Source organism: Cottoperca gobio, chromosome 21 (genome assembly GCF_900634415.1).
Source record: "Cottoperca gobio chromosome 21, fCotGob3.1, whole genome shotgun sequence".
NCBI classification, from domain to species: domain Eukaryota; kingdom Metazoa; phylum Chordata; class Actinopteri; order Perciformes; family Bovichtidae; genus Cottoperca; species Cottoperca gobio.
In genome coordinates, this window is record NC_041375.1 from 21,378,648 (window position 1) to 21,404,440 (window position 25,793).

The 25,793-nt window shown below is 38.2% G+C and overlaps 2 protein-coding genes across 4 annotated transcripts in view; one reads left to right on the top strand and one right to left on the bottom strand.

The window, feature by feature from the left end:
• The window catches only part of ecrg4a (ECRG4 augurin precursor a), a 4,141-nt gene extending 2,095 nt beyond the window's left edge, over nt 1-2,046 (top strand). The window contains exon 3 of the mRNA XM_029458701.1: nt 1,690-2,046. Within this exon, the coding sequence (XP_029314561.1) occupies nt 1,690-1,839 (150 nt within the window). The 3' untranslated portion in view covers nt 1,840-2,046. The remainder of the gene's footprint in view (nt 1-1,689) is intronic.
• Nucleotides 2,047-2,155: 109 nt separating this feature from the next.
• uxs1 (UDP-glucuronate decarboxylase 1) lies at nt 2,156-24,388 on the bottom strand. Of its 3 annotated transcripts, none has more exons than XM_029458699.1 (16): nt 24,347-24,388; nt 23,284-23,511; nt 21,807-21,834; nt 20,882-20,930; nt 20,165-20,208; nt 18,859-18,919; nt 15,988-16,168; nt 13,589-13,693; nt 13,100-13,159; nt 12,595-12,716; nt 6,956-7,075; nt 6,438-6,481; nt 4,091-4,151; nt 3,947-4,004; nt 3,197-3,300; nt 2,156-2,868 (listed from the first exon to the last, which is right to left on the bottom strand). In XM_029458699.1, exons 2-16 carry the CDS (start codon nt 23,372-23,374, stop codon nt 2,737-2,739), a joined length of 1,260 nt encoding a protein of 419 aa, XP_029314559.1. In that variant the 5' UTR covers nt 23,375-23,511; nt 24,347-24,388; the 3' UTR covers nt 2,156-2,736. The 3 variants fall into 3 exon arrangements, with proteins under 3 accessions (XP_029314559.1, XP_029314560.1, XP_029314558.1); XM_029458700.1 differs by lacking the exon at nt 24,347-24,388 and adding an exon at nt 24,003-24,026; XM_029458698.1 differs by lacking the exon at nt 24,347-24,388 and having other exon boundaries at nt 23,284-24,118.
• Between the last annotated feature and the right edge of the window lie 1,405 nt (nt 24,389-25,793).

Below are 25,793 nucleotides of genomic sequence, written 5' to 3' on the forward strand. Positions count from 1 at the left end.
GATGTATATACATATATACATATATATATATACATTGTTATATGGTATATGTATAGATAATATATACATGGTATAGATGTATATTTTTTATGGTAATATACATATTTACATATATATATATACATAGGTATAGGTAATATGTCTATGTTAAATATATACATATGTATAATTAATAGGGAACATATAACATATGATAGATAAGATATATTAGATATATATATATCTGTAACATATAGTATATATGACATATTTGACATATATTATATAACAGCTATGTATTGTAATTATGTGATTTATATGGGTGATATATAGACAGATTATATAGTATATATAACATAGTACACTACTTTATATATATGACCTATGGTCATCTATATCATCATATTGACCAGTATAGCATATACAATGTATCACACGTAAGATTTGAGGGATATATATACTACTATGTATATAGTATATTGATATAACTGATATAACGATACATGATGTATAGATTATAATAGGATACATGAGTACGTCTATATACTATTATATATAGAGTAATCATGATGTTAATATAATACAAATGTTATATGTTAGACATAGAGTATATATGTATATATCAATGTATATCTGTATATACTATATACTATATAATATACTGTCTATGTATATACTATACATAATTATTATATAGATCTATATATATACATATACATATACATATATTATATGTTTATGTATATATATCTATATATATATTATGTATTATATATCTCTATATATACTACATATACAATATAGCAAACCATATATATACTATGTATATATCTATATATATATATATATTATACACAATATACATATATTATCACATATGTATATATGTATATATGTATATATACATATATACATATGTATATGTATATATACATATACATATATATATATACATATATACATATGTATATGTATATATACATATACATATATACATATGTATATATATATATATATATGTATATATGTATATATACATATACATATGTATATATATATATGTATATATACATATACACATATGTATATATATATATATATATGTATATATACATATACACATATGTATATATATATATATATATATATATATCTATATATATATATATATATATATATATATATACATATATACATATATACATATGTACATATATACATATATACATATGTATATATATATGTATATATGTATATATGTATATATATATATATATATATATATATATAAAACCATACCTATAGAGCTAGTTTCTTTCAGGCCAGTGACTTCACCAGAATTCACCAGACACAGGAAGGAATGTCGCCCAGGATCACAGAGGGAGCAGAATGCACATAATGACCCCCTCTGACATTTCTGACAGCATTTTCCTTTTAGTTGCAGCAGTAATTCTCACAGCCCACGTTCACAGCACTTTGTACATGCATGTGCAATTGGCTGGTTCCCTCTTTAAAAGGCCAACGCTGTGAAAGCGTCGGCATTTTCAAGGTTTCCCATTCATACATCTTACATATCTATTTGCCACAGTTGTGCGTGCTGACAGTGTCAGCGGCTCCCTTACCAGCCGCCTCTGTGTCTATTAGCTCCAGACTTGTTGAGACTGAGCTTCGCTAACGAGTCTTGTCCGTGTTGTGTTTTCTCCTTGGCAGCGGCTGGAGGCTGACCTGTCGTACTGGATGGACCAAGCTCGCTCCAGGGACCAAGGGCGTCAGCACCAATATGATGAAAACGCCCCCATCGGCCCGCGTGACCAGAGTTCTTACAGACACGGAGCGGACGTCAACTATGACAACTATTAACTGACAGTGTGTTGCTCTTACACCTGCAGGCAGCTGTCAATATCTAATTACACTCCAGCTGCTCTGGCTTCTTCCTTTCTACAGTATAACCCGCTCTCCTTCTCCCCACACGTTAGTCATAGAGCGATGTACGAAATACAGTTTAAAATCGGATGTCTGGCTCCTTTCTGATCACTGATGTGAATAAAGATGTGGCTTTGTGCTGTCCAAGTCTCCTGCTGTGTCACTTTAATTTAACATCAATTGTTGAAATATACACACACACACACACACACACACACAAATATCGCTTTCCCTAAGTATATCATACGCAAAATATTGGAAATATTTTATTAAAATAGCATCTTCATCGGAAATGATAAAGCACACCCTGACAAGAGTTCACAAAGCAGAGCACAATGATGTTGATAAAGACGTAATGATACAGTTTTCTAGATGATTGTCCCGCAGCGCTCGGCGAGAACAGCCACGGATAAGAGGATAAAAGCATCCAGTGGAAAAAAACAAAGTCAGGTAGTCCGACTGCAGACAAAAGACCATGAAGCTGATCAAATAAACATAAAGCACTGATGCACGGCGTGAGAGCTGTTTGCACGATACTCACGAAATGCAATTTAAATAGCAAAAAAAGCACAAATTCACAAAAACAAGGTCGGCTTTCTTCAAGCTTGTCCATCCAACACGCAAGCCGTCCGTCTGGAAAGCCCCCCCCCCCCCCACAGTGCAGCTCCGACGCAGGGCAACACAACGCTTCCTAAAGAGAAGGTCGTCTCCGCTTCTCAAAGGAAAAAGAGACACCAAATCCCCAGAGTGCTCTACTCAACAGGTGTGTTTCAGAGAGTTGCTCTTCAAGGGTCCTCTGAGGAGTCTTTACATCCTTCTGTGTGGTGGGACACCTCAGGTGTGTCGGGGCCTTCCCTTCTTCATGCGGGCAGCTTTAGGTTTGGGGATGTACTGGTTGTTGGCCTGGTGCTCGAGTTCCCTGCTGAAGTACTGGATCGTTTTGTTCAAGCCTTCCTCCAGGGGCACCTGCCCACACGAGACACAACACACACACACACACCATCAAGATACTGTCCTTCAAACACACTAACAAGATGACACTACGTGTGGCTGCTGTACATTAGCCAGGTTTACATCCCATTACAATGTGACGAAGGGTTACATCAAATTTAAGTCGCTCACCTCGTCGTTTATTCACTAAATCTGCTTCCATTGTATTTTGTTGCATTTTAACTTTTAACGCTACACAAACTTTCTTTTGTATTTGAATTTGCCCCCGCCCCCGTCAGATCCAAACACAGCTGAACGATGTGTAATGTGTGTGTGTGTGTGTGTGTGTGTGCGTCACACGTACCACCGGCTCCCAGCCGAGCAGCATCTTGGCTTTCCGAATGTCAGGTCTTCTCCTCTGTGGGTCGTCCTGGGCCTCGGGAAGGAACTGGACCTGACTTCGGCTCACTGTGTGTGTGTGTGTGTGTGTGTGTGTGTGTGTGTGTGTGTGTGTGTGTGTGTGTGTGTGTGTGTGTGTGTGTGTGTGTGTTCATGGACAGGTAAAAGTGTGCAGAGAGAAGAAGGACATGTTGTTAAACTTTGTCTCACTGCTGCATGTAACAAACAGTTTTGTAGGAGAGATGAGTCGAGGCCCTTGTGTGTTGAGGCCGCTTCATGCGTAGGTGCAGCTGGGACGACTGGAGAGGCACCTCCTCAAAAAAGGTAACTTAACGTCCTGGATATGGAGAATCTACATTACATCCCCGCAGCTGCGATGGGGAAACTTCATGTTTCTGTTGTCGGTGGAGATTATTTATAGTAAATAGATTTTTCTTTTAGTGCAGCTACACAAGTCAAAGACATGTTCAGTGAAAACTTACAGCATAATATGTGAGACATCCTGCTCTACAACAGTTAGGGGGTTCAATCCTACACTGAGCAACAGATCAGTTTCTATGACAAACTGCACCTTAAGAAAGACTGACGGAGCAAACAGGAAGTGGGAGAAGGACACTAAGGGATAAACCGGGATTAACTGTACCGGGACTGTGATTGCAAGACTCAAGAGTTTTCATTGACGCACACAGAATGAAAACGACTTTGGTTGACTTACCGACGAGACTTTTTATGAGGCGAGCGAACTCCAATATGGTGTGTTCCTCGGGGTTCCCCTGCGAACACACAGTGTCAACATGAGAGCGGTGAATGCGTCCGCCTGTGCAGCATTAAATGTTCTATTTTAAATGTGTGAACTCACCAGATTGACTGGACTGCTGATGTTACTGTTCATCAGCAGCACCAGGCCGTTCACCAGATCACTGGAGAATGAGTCACACACAGAAGCAGAGGGGGTAAGGGGGGGGGGCTTTGCATTTTCCATGCAGGAATTCAATTATAAGAACATTATGTATGTTCAAGTGTCAAATAATACATTTCATATAATTTCTCAGCTGACCTTGACCCACACTATAAATATTCATTCTTTTATTCAGCACATCAGTAGTGTGGAACAAATCGCTCCAAGGCCAGGTGAGTCAGCTCCACACGGGCTCTTCAATCACACTCTGATTCATTTAAAGTGCAGAATCACCAGGCAGCACGCTCCCAATACACTTTACAATTAAAACATAATATATGGAACAAAGTATCTAGCCAGCAAATACAAGACATTTAAATTAAAACAAACCCAATAAAAACAGAAATGTTGACGTGGTGATGGACCCGACTAAGTTCTGGAGCAGTAATGTCACCGGTTCTTTATCTCAAGTCCTTCAGCACATCGTGCACAACAAAGACTCTGAAGGTCGTGTGTGTTTAGAACTTCATCCAGTCAGCGTTACAAACCAGAACCAAACTACAACACAATCCACACACACGAAACAGACACACACATCCCAGAAACACACACACACACCCCAGAAACAAACAGACACCCCAGAAACAGACACAGAGACACACACCCCAGAAACAGACACACACACACCCCAGAAGCAGACACACACACCCCAGAAACAAACACACACACACCCCAGAAGCAGACACACACCAGAAACAGACACACACACACCCCAGAAGCAGACACACACACCCCAGAAACAGACACACACACACCCCAGAAACAGACACACACACACACACACACCCCAGAAACACACACAACTTTCTCCCAAATGTCAAATTTGCATTAATTAATGTATAGAATACAAACAGAGATTAAAATGATATTTACTTCCCACCATGTGTAGAGTTACCAGATGTCTCATCTCCAATAAACTCTCCTCATCTAAATAAATAAGTTTTCATGTTCGCTATGAGAGACTGAGATTACGATCATTTCAGATCCGTCTGAGCTAAAGCTGAACATGTGACTCAAGTAAAGAATTGTATTTAATCAGTAATCGAAAGGAAAAATAAGAATTGTATTTCCTCAGCTTTATCTCTCAGCTGTGCACGTCTCTCGCTCGTCTCCCTTAATATCTGCAGCAAACAGATGTATTAGGTTTTCTTATGCAAGTATTACTTAGTCTGAACTCACAATTAAGGTGTCGTATCAGCTATAACACAAAGTCCATGTGACTGCACTTAAAGCTGCAGGCTCTTCAGAATACAGTCATCACATTCTCAATTAACTTCATAATTGATTTTGACTTATTAAGGTGAATATGCTTTAGTTTGATTATATACATATACGTTTTTGTCTGTAAATGATGAAATACATACATTAAACAACAGCAGCTAGCTGATTAAATAACGAACGTATTGAGTTTGAACCAAATTCTCATTCGTTGTTTGACTTTAAAAGACGACAAAACTAATGTTCCGTGTCTCAAGTCAGTTAATTATTATAAAATGTCCCCGTTGTGGGGCTAATAAAGGATTTCTGATATTATTATTATAATTATTTTTAAATGGCACCCTTAGCCTTTCCTGTAATATGTGGCAGCATATTATTTATATATCATATTACAGCCACTTATTTATTCTTTTGAATAAACTTGTTCATCGAAACTGTGAAGGCCGATGCGCACCTTCAGTTTCTTGTAGGAGGAAAAGTCCCGAGTCGAGAGAAAAGGGAATCGTGATACTTGCAAATCACATTTATTAGCGACACAAAGTTTCGGTCCCTCGACCATCATCTGGCGTCAACGTCGCGTCGCTAATCAATTCCGTCTCCATTGTGGTCGACTTACAGAGACGTCATGAACATTGTTTAACACAATGCTTCCGAACTTCATTATTAGAATTAGAGACACAGCAGGTATGACTGTGGGAGGATTTACATTAATTAGTATTAACATTAACAAACAAGTAACTTCAGTTCACTGGAAGACCTTGGCATTTAACTGTCACACAGGGCGGCGGGTGAATGCTGCGAAGAGATAGGAGAGCTTCAAATGCTCCCCGTCTTTAATCTCTCTTTTTCAAAAATAACATCATTATCACACACACACACACACACACACACACACACACACACACACACACTATGTGATAAATGTATTGTTATAGTAACTGGTGAGAGATTCTCTGTGACAAGTACTTCCCGTGCAGATTGAAGAGGAGAATGATGCATTAATAAATAGTAATTCATTTAGCGATCTTACCTTACATACTGAAAGGCTCTCGTTTGGGAGCCTGTACCATAAACCTGGAACAACCACAGAAAGATGATTATCATTTCTGCATAACACACGTACTGAAAGATATAAATATGTGTTACCATTCGATAAACAACACAAGTCTACTTCATTATTAATTATTATTATTAATAATAAATTGTATTTGTAAAGCGCCTTTCATGGCTAAAATCTCAAGGTGCTACTTTTGGCATGTTTAAATTATTAGTACTCCAAAAGGGCTTTTTACTTTTACCCAAATCTAAAAACAAATTGTAAACTTGCCATTTCACCATATTTAAAGTATTTAATATAACTCATAATACTAAACAGACCTGCATCCAGATCACAAAAGTGTCTTTTCGATCCGTTATATAATTTAAGACGCTTACAACAGCACTCGATGGTCGCCGCACTGAGGCTAATTCAGCGCGTGAGTCATCGCACCGGGGAAACAAACGAGCCCGAAGCTCGTAACTAATGAGCAGAAATCTTAACGTGCGTACAGTGAGAGGTTCTCCCTGCAGAGCCTGCAGGATGAAGTTGCTGACAACACGTCCATCATTCATGTGCATTCTGGAGCCGAACGTGTTGAAGATTCTCGCCACCCTCACCTCCACTCCTTCCTGCGAGCAAAGAGAGCAGAAAGTGTGCGACTCAGTTATTCACTTTGTTCTTCCATGCTTTTAATGTGCATCTTTATTTGGATTGCTTATTGTCCTGCACTGTTGTAGTTTATATAGTGTATTGACTGCCTTTGAAATAATATGTAAACATGAATGTGCATTTTCAAACTGTTCACACATCCGCTCGCAACATTTACATAACCACAATAACAAAACATCTAGTCGCTGGACACACATGCTCCCTCACCTAAGACCCAAGTTATTAATATATATAATAATATAGTTAAAGGTTATACAAATATTATTGAGTCTGAGTACGAGGAGCGTATCACACTCGGCTCTCCAACAAAGAATGAGGCCGATAACTTCATACTCGCACAGAAAGAAGACGAAAGCATCAATATGTGCTACTTCAGATATGATGAGAATTCATTTTAGGTCGTATAACATGAATAAAAACATGAACATTAAGGAGATTGTTCTGTAGAAACTGCAACATGTAATTTGATTGTCACAAACTCACAAATATATTCAGCACGGTGAAGAACAAGGACACCGTGAGGGGGTCTTGGAAGGTGTGTGTGTACATGCAAACTTACACACATGCCCGAACGGGTTGTTTCAGTGTTGAAACACATCACAGTCCATGCACTTCATTCAGCAGGTCAACACGGATTAATAAGAAGAAGAAATAGCTAAAAGGTTTGAATGAATTTACTTTTTCCAGAAACTATAATCCTATTAGTTTCCTCCACAGGTTGTTGTTTTCCATTTAAAGCCTGTAGTTCTCATCTAATGATCTCTCTCCGGCACGTAACACATCCTAATATTCATTCAAATCTCAACCTGCGTGCATCTACACATACATTACTGCACATCACACATCAGAGTGGAGTCAGAAAGTATGTTTGCACCCTTTGGTGGCGGCAGTTCAGTCCCCAGTAGTAACATGGGCAATGAGATCCCATGTGTGTGAGGTCGTATGTGTGCGAGTGCATGAACGCTGTTGCAAGGTTATTTCTTTGTTTCAGGACGCAACCATGTTGGAATAATAGACTTCTGACTAAATGCAGCAAATGCTATCAAACGCCAAAACTAATTGTAAACCCTAAACAATGAATCAGAAAACAGAAAGAGTGAAGCCTCACGTCTCCCTGTTGAGGCACAGCAACCCTTTAAAAAGAAAAGAAAAGTGTAATTATATTATTTAACACCTTTGCAGAGCAGATTGCCTGGCGATCTGTTCACCTGCTGCAGACTGAAGTTATGAACGGCAGGTCGAGATGCTCGAGTGGCCTCGCTGGAAATCTAATGAGAAAATATGTGCAGCCTGTTCATGTCCCTGAGACACATGAGGCTTGTTGGACGTGCTGGAGCTGAGCTGTATAATGATGTGGACACATCTTATCTTTATTTATTATAGCTAGCAAGAGGATGATATTATCACCGAGCACGAAATACATAAAGTCGCTTTAGTGCGTTTAATTACAAATGGTCATATTACGCTACTTCCACCACTTCCTTGTATTTTTTTTTTTTTTTTTTAAATCGTATTAACTGGCAATGAGAAGTCACAGTTTCTATCTTTATAAGTTTGCCTTCTGTCTAAGGAGCAAGTAAAACATTATTTTCACGCTGTATAACCTACACTCAGTTTTTAAATGTTAATGAATTTCGATTACATGACTGGGCAAATAGATGTAACGAGTGATATTCTCGTCCCTGCGCACAAATGACTGACATCTGGATATTAAAAAGGTGTCAATTTCCAAGAATTCTCCCGGTAAGTGTGAAAAAAAAAAATGAGCAGCTGAGGAGGAGCAGGAGACGAGGCAGATACATAAATATCACCTGCCTGGAGGGAAAGGCAAGAGAAGTCAATCATATCTGATTATCAAAGGCTGCCGTCAATCAAGTCACCGTAGGAGGAAACGATCATAAAGTGTCAACGTCATCCAATCGGGATGTTTAAGGAAACACGGACCTCGAGAATGAACGAAAGATTCATCAACGTATCTGTACTGAAATAACCACATTTTATTGAGACGATTATAAAGTCAAATAATTCCATCTTAAATAATTTTGTGCACTTGGGATGTATTATTTTATATTCAATAAATCCTATAAATACACAATGACATTTTTCTATTATTTTACCATTTTGATTTTTTAAAAATTATTATTTATTTATATATTATTATTATAATTGTTTTTTTGTTTTTTATTATTATTTATTTATTTATATATTATTATTTATATATTATGTATGGTTTTATTATTATTATTTATTTATATATTATTATTTATAATTATTTTATTATTATTATTATTTATTTATATTATTATTATTTATTATTATTTGGGAACCATCACCTTATCGTGGTGGAGAGGTTTGTGTGTCCCTATGAACCTGAGAGCTGTGTTGTCTGGACCCTAGTGCTCCTGGTAGGGTCTCCCAAGGCAAATTGGTCTCAGGCGAGGCGCCAGACTAAGAATGGTTCAAAAACGACTTCATGAAAGAAAGGGAAAGGAAAGGAGAGACCCTGCCTGGAGGAAGCCCGGGGCCCCCGTCTGGAGCCAGGCCCAGAGGGAGGGCCCGACAGCGAGCGCCTGGTGGCCGGGTGCGCTGTCACACAGGTGGCAGTGATGGTCAGGGACCTCGACGGACCAGACCCGGGCAGCAGAGGCTGGCTCGCCTCCCTACGCCTTCGGGTTATGAGGGGGAAAACTCTGACTGTTGTTAAGCCTATGCCCCAAACCGCAGTTCGGAGTATTCGGCCTTCTTGAAGACCCTGAATGGAGCCCTGCAGGGGGCTCCAATTGGGGACTCCGTAGTCTTGCTGGGAGACTTCAACGCACACGCGGGAAACGATGGAGACACCTGGGGAGGCGTGATTGGGAGGAAGGGCCTCCCTGATCTAAACCCGAACGGTCGTTTGTTGTTGGACTTCTGTGCTAGTCATGATATGGCCATAACAAACACCATGTTCGAACATAAGGATGCTCATAAGTGCACGTGGTACCAGAGTACCCTAGGCCAAAGGTCAAATGATCGATTTTGTAATCGTATCATCTGATCTGAGGCCGCATGTTTTGGACACGGGTGAAGAGAGGGGCGGAGCTGTCGACTGATCACCATCTGGTGGGGAGTTGGATCAAGGGGTGGGGGAAGACTCTGGACAGACCTGGTAAACCCAAACGGGTAGTGCGGGTGAACTGGGAACGTCTGGAGGAAGCCCCTGTCCTGGGGATCTTCAACTCACACCTCCGGTGGAGCTTTTCAGCCATCCCTGTGGAGATTGGGGGCATTGAACCTGAGTGGGCGATGTTCAAAACCTCTATTGCTGAAGCTGCAGTGATGAGCTGTGGTCTCAAGGTCTTAGGTGCCTCAAGGGGCGGTAACCCTCGAACACCGTGGTGGACCCCGGTGGTCAGGGAAGCCGTCCGACTGAAGAAGGAGTCCTTCCGGGTTATGTTATCCGGGAGGACTCTGGAAACAGTTGCAGGGTATCGAAGGACTAGAAGGGCGGCAGCTTCTGCCGTGTCAGAGGCAAAGCAGCGGGTGTGGGAGAAGTTCGGAGAAGCTATGGAGAAGGACTTTCGGTCGGCACCAAGGTGCTTCTGGAAAACCATCCGGCACCTCAGGAGGGGGAAGCGAAGAACCATCCAAGCTGTGTACAGCAAGGGTGGGACCCTAATGACTTCAACTGAGAAGGTTATCGGCCGCTGGAAGGAGCACTTTGAGGAACTCCTGAATCCGACTAACACACCCTCTATGGTAGAGGCAGAGCTGGAAGCTGATGGGGGATCATCGTCAATTTCCCTGATGGAAGTCACTGAGGTAGTCAAACAACTCCACAGTGGCAAAGCCGCAGGGGTTGATGAGATCCGTCCAGAAATTCTGAAGGCTTTGGGTGTTGAGGGGCTGTCTTGGTTGACACGCCTCGTCAACATTGCGTGGAAGTCTGGGACAGTGCCTAGGGGTTGGCAGACCGGGGTGGTGGTTCCCCTATTTAAAAAGGGGGACCAGAGAGTGTGTGCCAACTACAGGGGTATCACACTTCTCAGCCTCCCTGGTAAAGTCTACTCCAAGGTACTGGAAAGGAGGGTTCGGCCGGTAGTCGAACCTCTGATTGAAGAGGAACAATGCGGATTCCGTCCTGGTCGTGGAACAACAGACCAACTCTTTACTCTTGCAAGGATCCTGGAGGGGGCCTGGGAGTACACCCATCCGGTCTACATGTGTTTTGTGGATCTGGAGAAGGCGTATGACCGGGTCCCCCGGGTGATACTGTGGGAGGTGCTGCAGGAGTATGGGATGAGGGGGTCACTTTTGAGGGCCATCCAATCCCTGTACGCCCAAAGCGAGAGTTGTGTCCGGATACTCGGTAGTAAGTCGGACATGTTTCCAGTGAATGTTGGCCTCCGCCAGGGCTGCGCTTTATCACCAATCCTGTTCGTGATTTTCATGGATCGTATATCGAGGCGTAGTCATGGAGGAGAGGGGTTGCAGTTCGGTGACCTGAGGATCTCATCGCTGCTCTTTGCAGATGATGTGGTCCTTATGGCATCATCGGTCTGTGACCTTCAACAGTCACTGGATCGGTTCGCAGCCAAGTGTGCAGCGGTTGGGATGAGGATCAGCACCTCTAAATCTGAGGCCATGGCTCTCAGCAGGAAACCGGTGGATTGCCTACTCCGGGTAGGGAATGAGCCATTACCCCAAGTGAAGGAGTTCAAGTACCTCGGGGTCTTGTTCGCGAGTGAGGGGACGATGGAGCGAGAGATTGGCCGGAGAATCAGAGCAGCGGGGGCGGTATTACAGTCACTTTACCGCACCGTTGTGACGAAAAGAGAGCTGAGCCAGAAGGCAAAGCTCTCAATATACCGGTCGATCTTCGTTCCTACCCTCACCTATGGTCATAAAGGCTGGGTCATGACCGAAAGAACAAGATCACGGGTACAAGCGGCCGAAATGGGTTTTCTCAGACGGGTGGCTGGCGTCTCCCTTAGAGATAGGGTGAGAAGCTCAGCCATCCGTGAGAGACTCGGAGTAGAGCCGCTGCTCCTTTACGTTGAAAAGAGCCAGTTGAGGTGGTTCGGGCATCTAGTAAGGATGCTACCTGGGCGCCTCCCTAGGGAGGTGTTCCAGGCACGTCCAGCTGGGAGGAGACCCCGGGGAAGACCCAGGACTCGGTGGAGAGATTAGATCTCCTCACTGGCCTGGGAACGCCTCAGGATCCCCCAGTCGGAGCTGGAGGATGCGGCCCGGAGAAGGGAAGATTGGGGTTCCTTACTGGAGCTGCTGCCCCCGCGACCCGATCCCGGATAAGCGGTAGACGATGGATGGATGGATTATTTTATTATTTATATATTATTATTTTATTATTGTATTTTATTTTGGAGTTGCTCCAAAGCCTTTTACTGATGAAAGTCACACAGGAACGAATGTGACCGTCAATCAAAGAAAAAGAATGATCACCTCTCTGTAACCAATGAACACTGAACCGTAACGATACCTGCTTCATGTAGGCGTAACACATGGTCTCTGCTACCCGTTTCCCCTCATCGTAGCAGGCGCGAGGACCGATTGGATTCACGTGTCCCCAGTACTCTTCATTTTGCGGGTGTACCTCCGGATCTGGAACACAAACATTTAAGAAACTATTTCAGACACATTTTAAAAGCTCGGGGCATCTCGAATAACCTGCTTTACATCTTACAGATTCACACACACACACACACACACACACACCCACACCCACGTATTCACTGCATGCAGAAACTTCATCTGTGTTTTTACACTCGACTGATTAGAGCACGCAGACGAACCCTTCGTACTAGAACTGGTTTCCAGGATAAAGACAACGACTGTCAGTGATCGCTTGGTGCACATGTTTCAGACGAGCGCGAGTATAGAGAGGAAGTTATTGTCCTAAATGCTGCAGCATGTTGCAGCAACTACACAACCGTCGAGTATCGAATATTTAAGAGATGAGCGAAGAGGGGGGGCATCTTCCTTACCTCCATAAACCTCAGAAGTGGAAGCCAGGAGAAGTCTGGCGCCGACACGTTTGGCCAAACCTTAGAGACAAACAACACAGTGAAGTTGAAACTGGATTCTGCAGCTGCACCAGGAGCCTCTGAGCTCCAGGAGAACGCACTTCTACACACTGATTGATTCCCTGAAACACAAATATCGGCTGCAAATCAATTAGTGTGCTTCAGTCCCTTTGTTCCCTTTGGACACAGACAGAACTAGAGTCTGAAGAGTTCACGTTAATATTCATACAGTGCTTTGATAATACTTTATCTGCTCAATTTAATCATTTAATACATCTGGGAGTTCTGCTTCCTCAGAGCGTCCAGACAAAATAAAAAACACAACTGATGTATAAAAGTCTACTAAAGTGTTGTGTCTTGGATAAAAGTTGAAACTTTAATGAGAATATTGTTGTGGTTTGTTTTGCCCTTTTTGCTCCAGAAGAAGTCGAGCGCGCTTCACGTACTCACCGAGCATGTTCAGAGTGCCGATGGTGTTGGTCTTCAGCGTTTTGATGGGATTGTACATGTAGTTGGGAGGAGAGGCCGGAGACGCCAGGTGGTAGATCTGGTCCACTGTGCAGAGGAGAGGAGACACATCAACCCTCTCACCTTTAATGCTTTTACTGATACGCAGACATGTTCTGTTGCAATGTCCACAAGTGAGGGAAGCAAATCATATTCATACTTTGATGAAAATGACATCTTTTTCTCCTGGTACACAAGGTGACGCACTCATTTGCTCCATTATAGTTATTTAGTGAATTAAAATGTCTGACTGATAAAAACAATCATATGTACATGACTTGGGTTTGACAATATGGGCTTTACGATGCATGTCTCTGTCCTTCAAGCACTCTATATCAACGTTCAATTTTCTCAAGCATTTCATTTATTTCTTCTCCTCTCAATGTGAACTCAGCCAGCTGTTGATGCTTTGACCTATTGATTCATAGCTCAAAGCATTTTCACTTTCACAGCTCGTTCCATTTTCTCTCTCTCTCTCTCTCTCTCTCAGTATTTCTTTCATTGGAATACTTCGTTTCCTCCCTGAAACACAGAGACCCTTAACGTCACATTGTCATGCACTGTCAGCAGCAGCAGGTCTCCCAGTGTGAGTAGTTATTTTAAAACTGTTATCTATCCAATGCAATGATGTACCGCTGGTGACAGTCGTGCTTTCGGCGAGACTCCTTCCACTCATCTTCCAGCAGCTTTAACATTTGCACAATAACATCGTATTGCACTGGAAACTGGAAGAATTTACGACACTATAGGGAGGGACTCTATTTGACCAACAAAGGGACACAAAGAATATAAAGCTGTGGCGTTCACTAAAGACATGGATTTATGAAAGTCTTCTGGTGTAACACGTAATCTGCTGCTCTGTGCAACAACATTGGCACTACATTGGATGTGAATCACGTACGTCTGGGTAATGTATCGTATCAGATCTGCGCACCACTAGTACCGTGCGTTATATTATCTTAATGGATCATCCAATGTCTTGCTACAGTAGACAACAGCGAAGCCTGCGAGCAGACAGCTCAAGTGTACATACTGCCACCTACACAAAGACGTCATCGCATTACGATAGATATTCAGAGCAGCCTGAGCAGTCGCTATCCGTCTCAGTCGTGCCTGCTTGCTTTTGCACTTCACACATTGTTCTTTCAGCATTTCAAAGAATGAAATCCACCTGTCGTGTCCGAGCCTTACAGAGCGCAGCAGGTGGCTTTTGGCATTTGGTCTAAAAGCAAACAAACAAACAAACATCAAAAGGCGTCGATTCGGTGTGACGCTCAGGGGTCCACGGGTAATTGTGAGCCCCCCCACCTAGAAATCGTATGCGAGGTGGGATAATGGGAGAAGGGAAGATAACCAGAGAAATGGAAACAGCATCAAAGCAGAGTCTCTAACCGAGAGATAAACGTGTGTCCATTTCTATATTTCTAACTGTCTTCCCGACTTCCTCCTGTCAGTTTTGACCACAGCGAGGTTTTATACAGAGATACGAAGGAGGTCAGTTTCCATCACAGTGTGAATGTTTGCAGTTTGCTCGAACACGCTTCAGCAGACGAACGCAAAGATTGTCTAGAGCTGAAAAAGAATCCTGAACCGCCTCCTCCTGCAGGTGGCTGAGTTTAGGCTATGTCTGTATTGTTGCAAGATTTGTTTTCTGCCATGTTACAGCTCATGTGCAGCTCTCTTGTTTTTATTATCACAAGTAGCTTTCCTGCTGGTTTCTAATGATATTTTGTTCTGGGCAGCCTCTCCAGCATGAAAAAAATGCAGCACTTTGGATGTCACTTCAGCGCTCTCTGTCAACAGCAGATGAATGAATGAGTCCCCTCCGCAGTGACAGCAATTTTACTGAATTAGACTCTGAACGATCTCGCAACAGAAAACTACTCTACACTCTGCACGCTCTTGTACTGCACAGCCTGTTGTTGAGCCTCTACTTGTAATGGTCATTTTGTGGGCGGCTCACAGGGACACACATGAACATTGGTGAATGTTCTTTTTTGAAAAAGAGCTGGAAAAAAAAGCCTAAATGTTTTATGTGCCGGATAAATTAATTTAAATTGAATTTTTAATGGAAAGCCAAAGCTCCCAGCTCACGTCTGTTTGACTTCCTTTCTCAACGTCCTTCCTGAAAAGCTGAAACAGGATCGTAGGGTTTTCATTCCATGTTCAAAGATAAATGTATATCTTCTATCTTCTAACAGCTCGCGTCAAGTCTACTTGACTCCTTGTGAGGGCAGGAAATACAGAGTGATTCTTTTGTCACTATAGTAAACACTTATGAAAATGAGTTGTGAGCGTTGGATCCCGACATTAAGAGAAAACAGACTCATCCCCTCGCTCACCCTCGATATAGAGAGGCTCCACCACATCATGGTTGATGAGCTCGAAGTTCTCGTGTCCGATCCAGTGCTCCACGTTTCTTTTCCTTCCTGTGAAGAAGTTGTCCACCACAGTCAACTCGTGGCCGTCCATCATCAGCTTGTCAGTCAGGTGGGAACCCACAAAACCAGCCCCACCGGTGATCTAGTGGAAGAATGCACGTGTGTGACCGTCAGTGAAGGAGATTTAGTGAAGTGCGGTGCGCTGACACGCAATTAGCCAAACTAAAAGTTGAGAACAGGAACCCACAGCCAATCAGCAAGCAGAGTGCTGGGACTCCCGTGACAATGTGTCTGTGTTACAGAGAATTTCTTCCCACCTGAAACACACCAGGAACATGGTGCCTGGTGTGTTTCCAGCGCTACAATGACTTGTGTGACCGCTAATTGTAATTCAGCCATTATTAGTTTGATCATTTACACCTGAGCTTCTTCTGCTGTGGTTAAAAACGTATTACTATATATATATATATATATATATATATATATATATATATATATATATATATATATATATATATATATATATATATCTCTCTATATATAGAGATATATATATATATATATATATATATATATATAGAGATATATATATATAGAGATATATATATAGAGATATATATATATATATATATATATATATATATATATATATAGAGATATATATATATATATATATATATATATATATATATATATATATATATATAGAGATATATATATATATATATATATATATAGAGATATATATAGAGATATATATAGAGATATATATATAGAGATATATATAGAGATATATATATATAGAGATATATATATATATATATATATCTCTATATATATAGAGATATATATATATAGAGATATATATATATAGAGATATATATATAGAGATATATATATATAGAGATATATATATAGAGATATATATATATATATATATATATATATATAGAGATATATATATATATATATATATATATATATAGAGATATATAGAGATATATATATAGAGATATATATATATATATATATATATATATATATATATATATATATAGAGATATATATATATCTCTATATATATATATATATATATATATATATATATATATATATATAGAGATATATATATATCTCTATATATCTCTATATATATCTCTATATATATATATATATATATATATATATATATATATATATATATATATATAGAGATATATATAGAGATATATATATATAGAGATATATATATAGAGATATATATATATATATAGAGATATATATATAGAGATATATATATAGATATATATATATAGATATATATATAGAGATATATATATATATAGAGATATATATATAGAGATATATATATATATATATATATATATAGAGATATATATATATAGAGATATATAGAGATATATATATAGAGATATATAGAGATATATATATATATAGAGATATATAGAGATATATATATATAGAGATATATATATAGAGATATATATATATATATATATATCTCTATATATATAGAGATATATATATATAGAGATATATATATAGAGATATATATATATAGAGATATATATATCTCTATATATATATATATATATATATATATAGAGATATATATATATATATATATATATATATATAGAGATATATAGAGATATATATATAGAGATATATATATATAGAGATATATATATATATATATATATATATATATATATATATATATATAGAGATATATATATATCTCTATATATCTCTATATATATATATATATATATATATATATATATATAGAGATATATATAGAGATATATATATATAGAGATATATATATAGAGATATATATATATAGAGATATATATAGAGATATATATATATAGAGATATATATATAGATATATATATATAGATATATATATAGAGATATATATATATATAGAGATATATATATAGAGATATATATATATATATATATATAGAGATATATATAGAGATATATATAGAGATATATATATATAGAGATATATATATAGAGATATATATATATAGAGATATATATATAGAGATATATATATAGATATATATATATATATATATATATATATATATATATATATATATATAGAGATATATATAGAGATATATATATAGAGATATATATATATATATATATAGAGATATATATAGAGATATATATATATATATATATATAGAGATATATAGAGATATATATATATATAGAGATATATATATATATATATATATATATATATATAGAGAGATATATATATATATATATATATATATATATATATATATATATATATATATATATATATATAGAGAGAGAGATATATATATATATATATATATATATATATATATATATATATATATATATATATAGAGAGAGATATATATATATATAGAGATATATATATATATATATATATATATAGAGATATATATAGAGATATATATAGAGATATATATATATATAGAGAGATATATATATATAGAGATATATATATATATATATATATATATAGAGATATATCTCTACATTTATATATATAGAGATATATCTCTACATTTATATAAAAATAAATAAATATAAATAAATAAATATATATATATATAGACACACATATATACATATATACTCAGTGTAATAGTTATTCTGACTCTATTCATATTATTTATTATAGTGTGTTCATATTTATACACCTGTATTACACGTGTACATTACACATTTCGTTGAAAATAAAGTTGAATCTAAATGTGAATGTTGTTTGCAATTGTGTTTGTTTCTCACCAAAATTCTCTTCCGATCCTTTTCCGACAGGAACTTCACAGGTGGGTATTTCTGAGAAAAACTAGAGCGAAAAGACAAAGAACAATATCTATTAGCTCAAAGTAAATCCAGTCTTGACCTTTCATTCGCCTTTCAATGTCTGTCTAACAGCTCTCAGTGAACTGCTCTCCTGTGAGCGGGCACTGAAGCAATACAGTGTGTTATTGTACCTTTATTTAACATTACGATACACATTTAAATACAATGTTGGCAATCTGTGAGGGATTTTTAATATACAACCCTTTTATCTACGTGTTACTTATTATATCATTATAAATCATGTTTTATCTACAGTCGTAAAATGACATTATAGATTTGGATTGATTGATGATTTAGAGATGTTGCCACATTTCTCATGCTCATTCTCATACATTTCATATAGCAGACGCTCTTATTCAGAGCGACTTACAGTGAACTAACTACAGGGACAGTCCTCCTGGAGCAGCTCAGGGTTAAGAGCCTTGTTCAGGGGTACGCTGGTGGCAGCTCTGGTATTGAACTCACAACCATCTGGTGTTCTGTTTGGAAGCCGCACCACTCACCACCCTTCAACCCTTCAAATATATCTATGTGTTGGAGTACAGCTTGTGCTGATGCAAGATCATGAGTTTGCATGTGTTCGTATGGTAACACCACGTGTTGAATGGAAACGCCAGCACAACATATGTTCCCACAGTAACCCCCCCCCTCCCCCTCTCCATTGGTTTGTCTCGTCAGCTCTTGGACGGTAACGTCCTTGAAAAGGAAATTAAAAAAAAATGTTAATTGCATGAAAGGGTATCTGCAATGGACTCAATACGGTAATGCCGTCATTCATGGAAAGCCTGTTAGCATAAAGGCAGAGACTTCTGATCCGACAATCCCCATTATCTGGTCCCTGGTGAGGAAAACTATGCAAATCAGCACAGCTGGCTGTTTGTCAATGGACGTCAAACTGGTCGAAAAACAGCTCTGCTGCACGTTTGAAGGCTCTTTTAATGCTATTCAGATGGTGCACTCTCTCTGAGTGTTCTAGCTTAGCTCTGCATATACAGGAGATTGTTTTAGGGAAAACATTTAAAAGGAATAAATAAAACATGCATATCTCAGTCTCATTTCTAATAAATATCCCATTCAATTCCTTTCACGGAGCAAAAGCGTGCGTAGATTGACAGTGAAAAGAAATTCTAATTCAGTGTCCACAATAGTTCTGCAACACTTTCTTCTTCTTAACGGAGCGGGTGCATGCGTGTACATATTTTTACATAAAAAAAAAGGGGATACACACCTTTGTTCCAGGTCACGAATCTTCTCTCTGAGAGGAGCCACCGCCTAAAGGGAGTTGAGAAGGAAGAGATACGTGAGGGGAGAGCACGAGTCAAGGCGTCGCTAAGATTGAATTGATAGTGCAGTGAAGGCCATGTTAACACATCAGCACGTTAACCTAAGGGGGAGGTTATGTTCACGTCAATATCGCAATCTATTTAATCACGATTTTCCTTTTGCACCTTTAAAACACAATATTGCATCACAGACACTACACAGGTATCTCCTCCACAAGGTTTACAGATAACTTTGGCGTGGGAAACATCTGACACGGCCACAGACCGTTCACACGCCACTGACGTCGAGGTCTTTTTTTGGCACAATCACCTCGTCGCCGCTAGTTATAACTCACGTTGCATAATAAGTCTCCCGAGCCGCGTGAAACAACTCGTCCACTCAGCATAGACAACACTCTTATTGGTTTGTTAATATAGCACAGAACCGCTACTCAAAGGTCATGTGAGGTTTGCAAACAGTTGGAATCAGTGAAGATTGAAAGTATAAAAAGATGTGATGGAAACATTAAAGCCACACAAAGATTCAGGCTTAAGTTAGGCTGAAGCATGTAGAGGTTGGGAACGAACGTATATCAAAAACACTCACTAAGATGTATTTACAAGAGAGAAATGCTAGCTGATGACATAAAGCGGAGCTCCTTACACCCGTAGCAGAAACTCACTTCATCAATTCTCTGCTCAATCTTCATTTCTCCGTGTTCTTGTATTGATCTGAGATGAGAGAAAGTCAAAGACAAGGAAAGATGGGATCAGACGAAGGCAGCAATCATCTCAAAGCCAGTGCAGAATTGCTCTCGACTTAAAGCATGCTGTTGTTTTAGCAACATAAGACCCCCAACACGTCCAACAACAATGAGATGCGTCCGTGAAATCCTTCATCGCATACAACTTTATATCACATTTGTCACTTTCTGTTTACTGTTGGTGGAAAAAAGAAAATTAAATACCTGTAAAGTCATGGTCATTCATTACTATAATTATAATATTATATATATATATATATATATATAATATTATATATATATATATTATATAATATTATATATATATATATAATTATATATATATATATATATATATATATATATATATATATATATAATATATATATATATAATATAATATATAATATATAATATATATATATATATATATATTTTTTTTTAATATATATATATATATATATATATATATATATATATATATAAATTATAATAAAATCATGTTCCTTTAAAGCATAAAGCAGTGCATCTGCCAATAATACAGATAACATGGGTTCAGTCCATCTTTAAAATTATGTAATAATGTATTCGGTCATTAAATGTAAAATTACATTTTAATAATTCATATTTTATGAATTTATGATTTTGCTCGGTGAAAAGGATTTGTCATGACGAAGAATAATCTTTAAGCACCACACACACACACTCATCAAGTGTAGTGTAGAATGGCTGAATGTAATATTTACATACGGCTCTATTACAGAACTCCTTTAATTTGGCACGGCGTAAAATGTTTTAGTTATAAAAAGGCAGCATGAGAAACATTTCACTTAAAAGCAGTTAATAAAGAAATTCATTACCGTACCTCATGTTTGTATATGTTCCCCAGACGGCTGAAAGAGAGGAAGAGAAAACGTGTCATAAATATGCATCATGAATAAAGTGCATGTTTCGTCACATTAGCATACGAGCAGACGAGCCGGAAGAGGAACCTCCATCGGTGATCTTCTTTTCTCTCGGCTCCTGTCTGACGAGTTGTAAATAATTTAAATGTTCTTGCAGATCCATGAACAATCTGACTTTTAGAAAATGGATTGGTTTAAAAATACAACCAGTTAATATCCTGTCTCTCAGATCTGAGTGTTTCTTAATTATTTCCTCCAACTTTCCAAGTTCATTCAATTAAATCTTCACACTAAACATGGACGCATACATATCGTGTTGTGTGAACCAGGCTTGAGGTTATATTACGGACTGGCGAGCAAATGGAAAAGATAAGAACATAATTCAAAGCGGTTAATAAAGAAGAAGAAAAGAATACATCCAAGCAACACCTTCATTTAATGGAAAACACAAATGTAATTATAATCAGATCTACCCGTGCACCATATGGGGCAGTGATATCATATATATACACATTTACCTGCCATCTGCCATTGCTGACATATTTAGTCAATAAAACTAGTTTCATAAATATAAATCGATGGTAAAAGTTACAGTGAAAACGTTGTTCGCCTGATAGGCCCAAACGATGACATCATGGGTTGTCCACACTGTTCATTAAGCATCACAACACCCTCAAAACAAGTGTTCAGCAAAGCACAAAATAACATTTCTGCCAATACAAGCCAATCAAAAAGTGTAAAAGGTCATTGTTTGACAGTTTGCACCTATACTTGATACTTTTGGAAAAGATAGAGTTTGCTGCATTACCTTTCACTGTAATTATGGTGTGTCGTTAGAATTGTTAAAACTCATTTTACTTCATGTAACACCAACAGAGCTGCAACTAACAATTACTTTCATTGTTGATTAGTCTTTTAATGTGAGAAAATAGTCCTTCAAAAAACTTCCCAGAGCCAAAACTGACTTCTTGAAGTCATTGTTTTTGTGGCAAACCACCAAAACAAAACAAAATTCAATCTATAAAAACAGCCAATCCCCATATTTGTGAAGCCAGTAAAAAAAACTTGGTATTATTTCTAAATAAATTACCTAAACAATAGCAACATTGATTCATTTTAAGTTGCTTTAACTTTCTGGTAGATGTACATTTAAAATAAATCTACCACTTCATCACATTAAACCTTCCCTCTCTCCTTAATGAACATTAGATCCATTGAGAATTAGGTACATCTCAGGTGGATGAACTAAAAACAAAAATATAACTGTATTTACTGTAGCATGTTGAGCCTCAACACTTCTGCAGGACGATGAGCTGTCTCCGGGTACATGGAGGGGTGCATGCTCATCACACATTAAACTCACTTTACAGTTGTAAATAAATAAAGTCACAGGAATGATGACAGTTTATCAGGTGATGTACATTCATGTGTACTTACAGGCAATGTAGGCGATCAAAGCGAGGGCAAAAAGTAGCTTCATCATTCTTCTGTTTATTCCTGATATCAGCCAGATGACCCGCTTCATCATCCGCTCAATGCAACAGGACTAGCAACACGTTCAAGTCCAGCTATAGCATTTTGAGTCACAATAGTTCATGTCCTAGGTGCAGTTCGGTCTTCAGGATGTCTTGGTTTATCACAGAGACTGTCGAGGACTTGGTGCTCCTAATTCATATACAAATGGACAATGTGAGCTTGACAGGAGGACAGCTAGCTGCTCCTGCTACGTCAACACCAAGCAGGAGCAGTTTACGTGGCTAGCTGTTGAACACAGGTAGCAAACAGTACCAGGTGGCAAGCTACACTGTGTAGTGTCAACACTCACTACTACATATACACGTATCTATCAGAGACATCTGTCCCCCCGACTACGCAAACAGTAGCTGCAACACATAATTTCTTACGTAAACGGATATCTTAAAAGGTTACGTTAACAAACTGCGACAACGCCTCAATAACAAATAACAGACAAATTGTTAGCCGTTAGCACCACATTAGCATTTAGCTACGGCTAGCTAGCAAGCTACTTAACAGACAAGCGTATTTTTCTTCCGTTCATAGCTGCCGCTGAAAAACAACAGACGCGAATCCTGCCTGACGTTTATGTTCAGGTAAGTGCCGGGAAAATACAAAAGCTGTTCATTTTAATGGCGTACAAAAGCAGTCATGCAGGAGTTTGCTCCTCTCAGTTGGGCCGAGGAATAGCAGCAGATGAGCGATTAGTCATTGCTCGATTTAGCAGCCTGACTTTTCCTGCAGAGACTGCGTGACGCTCATTTGACTTGCCTCTAATAATAACAATAGTCGGTTTGTTTCATCTGTATGCGTTTAGTAACACAGCTGTCACTGGTAGATTGAAATAATGGTATAATATTGGACCACATTGTCATCATTCTTTATGAGGCATAGCTTTCAAATTGCAGAAACATTTAATTTCAACACTGACACAATGGCTCATTCATTCATTCACACGAAACTTTCCACAGCGCAGTAAACTAACCTTGTTGAACACCTTGTTGGTTTCCCCACTTCAACCACTGCCGCCCGTTAGGCGCTGTAAGCTTTCTGTGTGGTAAAATCATAGGGTAAGATGTATTTGCATTTGCTAAATGTGTACTGTATGTCATCATAATACAGGTTTTATTCATAGTAAGACAGCCAGAGAGACCTTTAGTACTGCAAAATAATAAGTCTGTCTTCACCTCAAAGACATACATGTGTTTCCTTCGTAAATAATTGCATTTTAATCTCCTGTGCTGCATTTTAATCTCTTCCTTTTGATGGTCAAATATGAACTTTTAAAGACATTACAATAGACTATACCATAATTAAGATTGTTTTGTTTTATTTAATTAAAAAAACAAGTTTAAAGATACAGGTTACACACTGGTTAATAAACAGCAAAGACTTACCATAACGTATATGTGTTATATTTGTCATTTTTGGATCAAGCTATTATCATGTTTATGAGGGAAACACATATTTATAATATATACTCAGGTAGACATTAATGCTTCTCCACTGTTTACTCGTGCATCTGTCTATATGATATCTGAAATGATAAATAAATAAAAGTTAAGACAGACAACAGACTGTGTAAACGTTCTCCAAGTTTTACTCCCGCTTGACTGTGGAGGCACCAGTTGGAGACTTGACCAACATAGTCCTAACATTTCCTGAATGAGAGATTGACACGTTGTTCAAACATTGCTCTAATCTACAAAGCAAACAAGTCAGACTGCCATACTGCGCCAGAAAATATGCTTGTGAAGAAAATTGAATTTCCCCTCCAAAGATTAATAAAGTATGTCTTCTTCTTCTTCTTCTTCTTCTTCTTCTTCTTCTTCTTCTTCTTCTTCTTCTTCTTCTTCTTCGTCTCTGACCCACGATCCTTTGAGCAGCAGATAAATGATCAAGAGGGTCAAAGTTCAAAGCACAATGTTATGATGAAATGGTACAGTATGTCCTAATTGTATGCAAACTCCATTATACAGTACATACTTTGGAAGAGCAGCTGCAGTACTTGCTAAAAGTTAAAAAAAAAATATTTGATTTGGAACGCAGCCCTAAAAAAAGATGTGTGTTCTTATGTCATTTTTCAAGAACCACAGTAAATCCAGTGCCCCGTTACCTCGCCTCAGTGCTGTGAGAAGTCTTTGTGTTATTTGTTCAGCCTTTTATACTGTGAACCTTTGTATATTTTCACACATTCCTTCCTTTCACAATGTGTCTTGTCTTTGCAACAAAGCAAATTCCTTGTATGGGAAAACCTAATAGGTATCAGCTAGTTCTGATTGTATTGTTTTCACAGCCAATGTGCAAAGAGAGACAGTGATTTACATCCTCCTGATAGCTGAGTACACAGTATATTAATAACATGCAGGCAGTTGTAGATCCTCACAGATGTATCAGGAGCTGAAGACAGTCACAGCCTGGTATTATTCTGT

Bases quoted from the DNA above. Each gene is read 5' to 3' on its own strand.
- uxs1 (XM_029458699.1), bottom strand. From the start codon at position 23,374: ATGATGAAGCGGGTCATCTGGCTGATATCAGGAATAAACAGAAGAATG. The intron at 21,835-23,283 runs GTAAGTACACAT...CCTCTCTTTCAG, and splicing joins TTTGATCGCCTACATTGCCT to CCGTCTGGGGAACATATACA. The intron at 20,931-21,806 runs GTACGGTAATGA...CTCTCATCTCAG, and splicing joins GGAACATATACAAACATGAG to ATCAATACAAGAACACGGAG.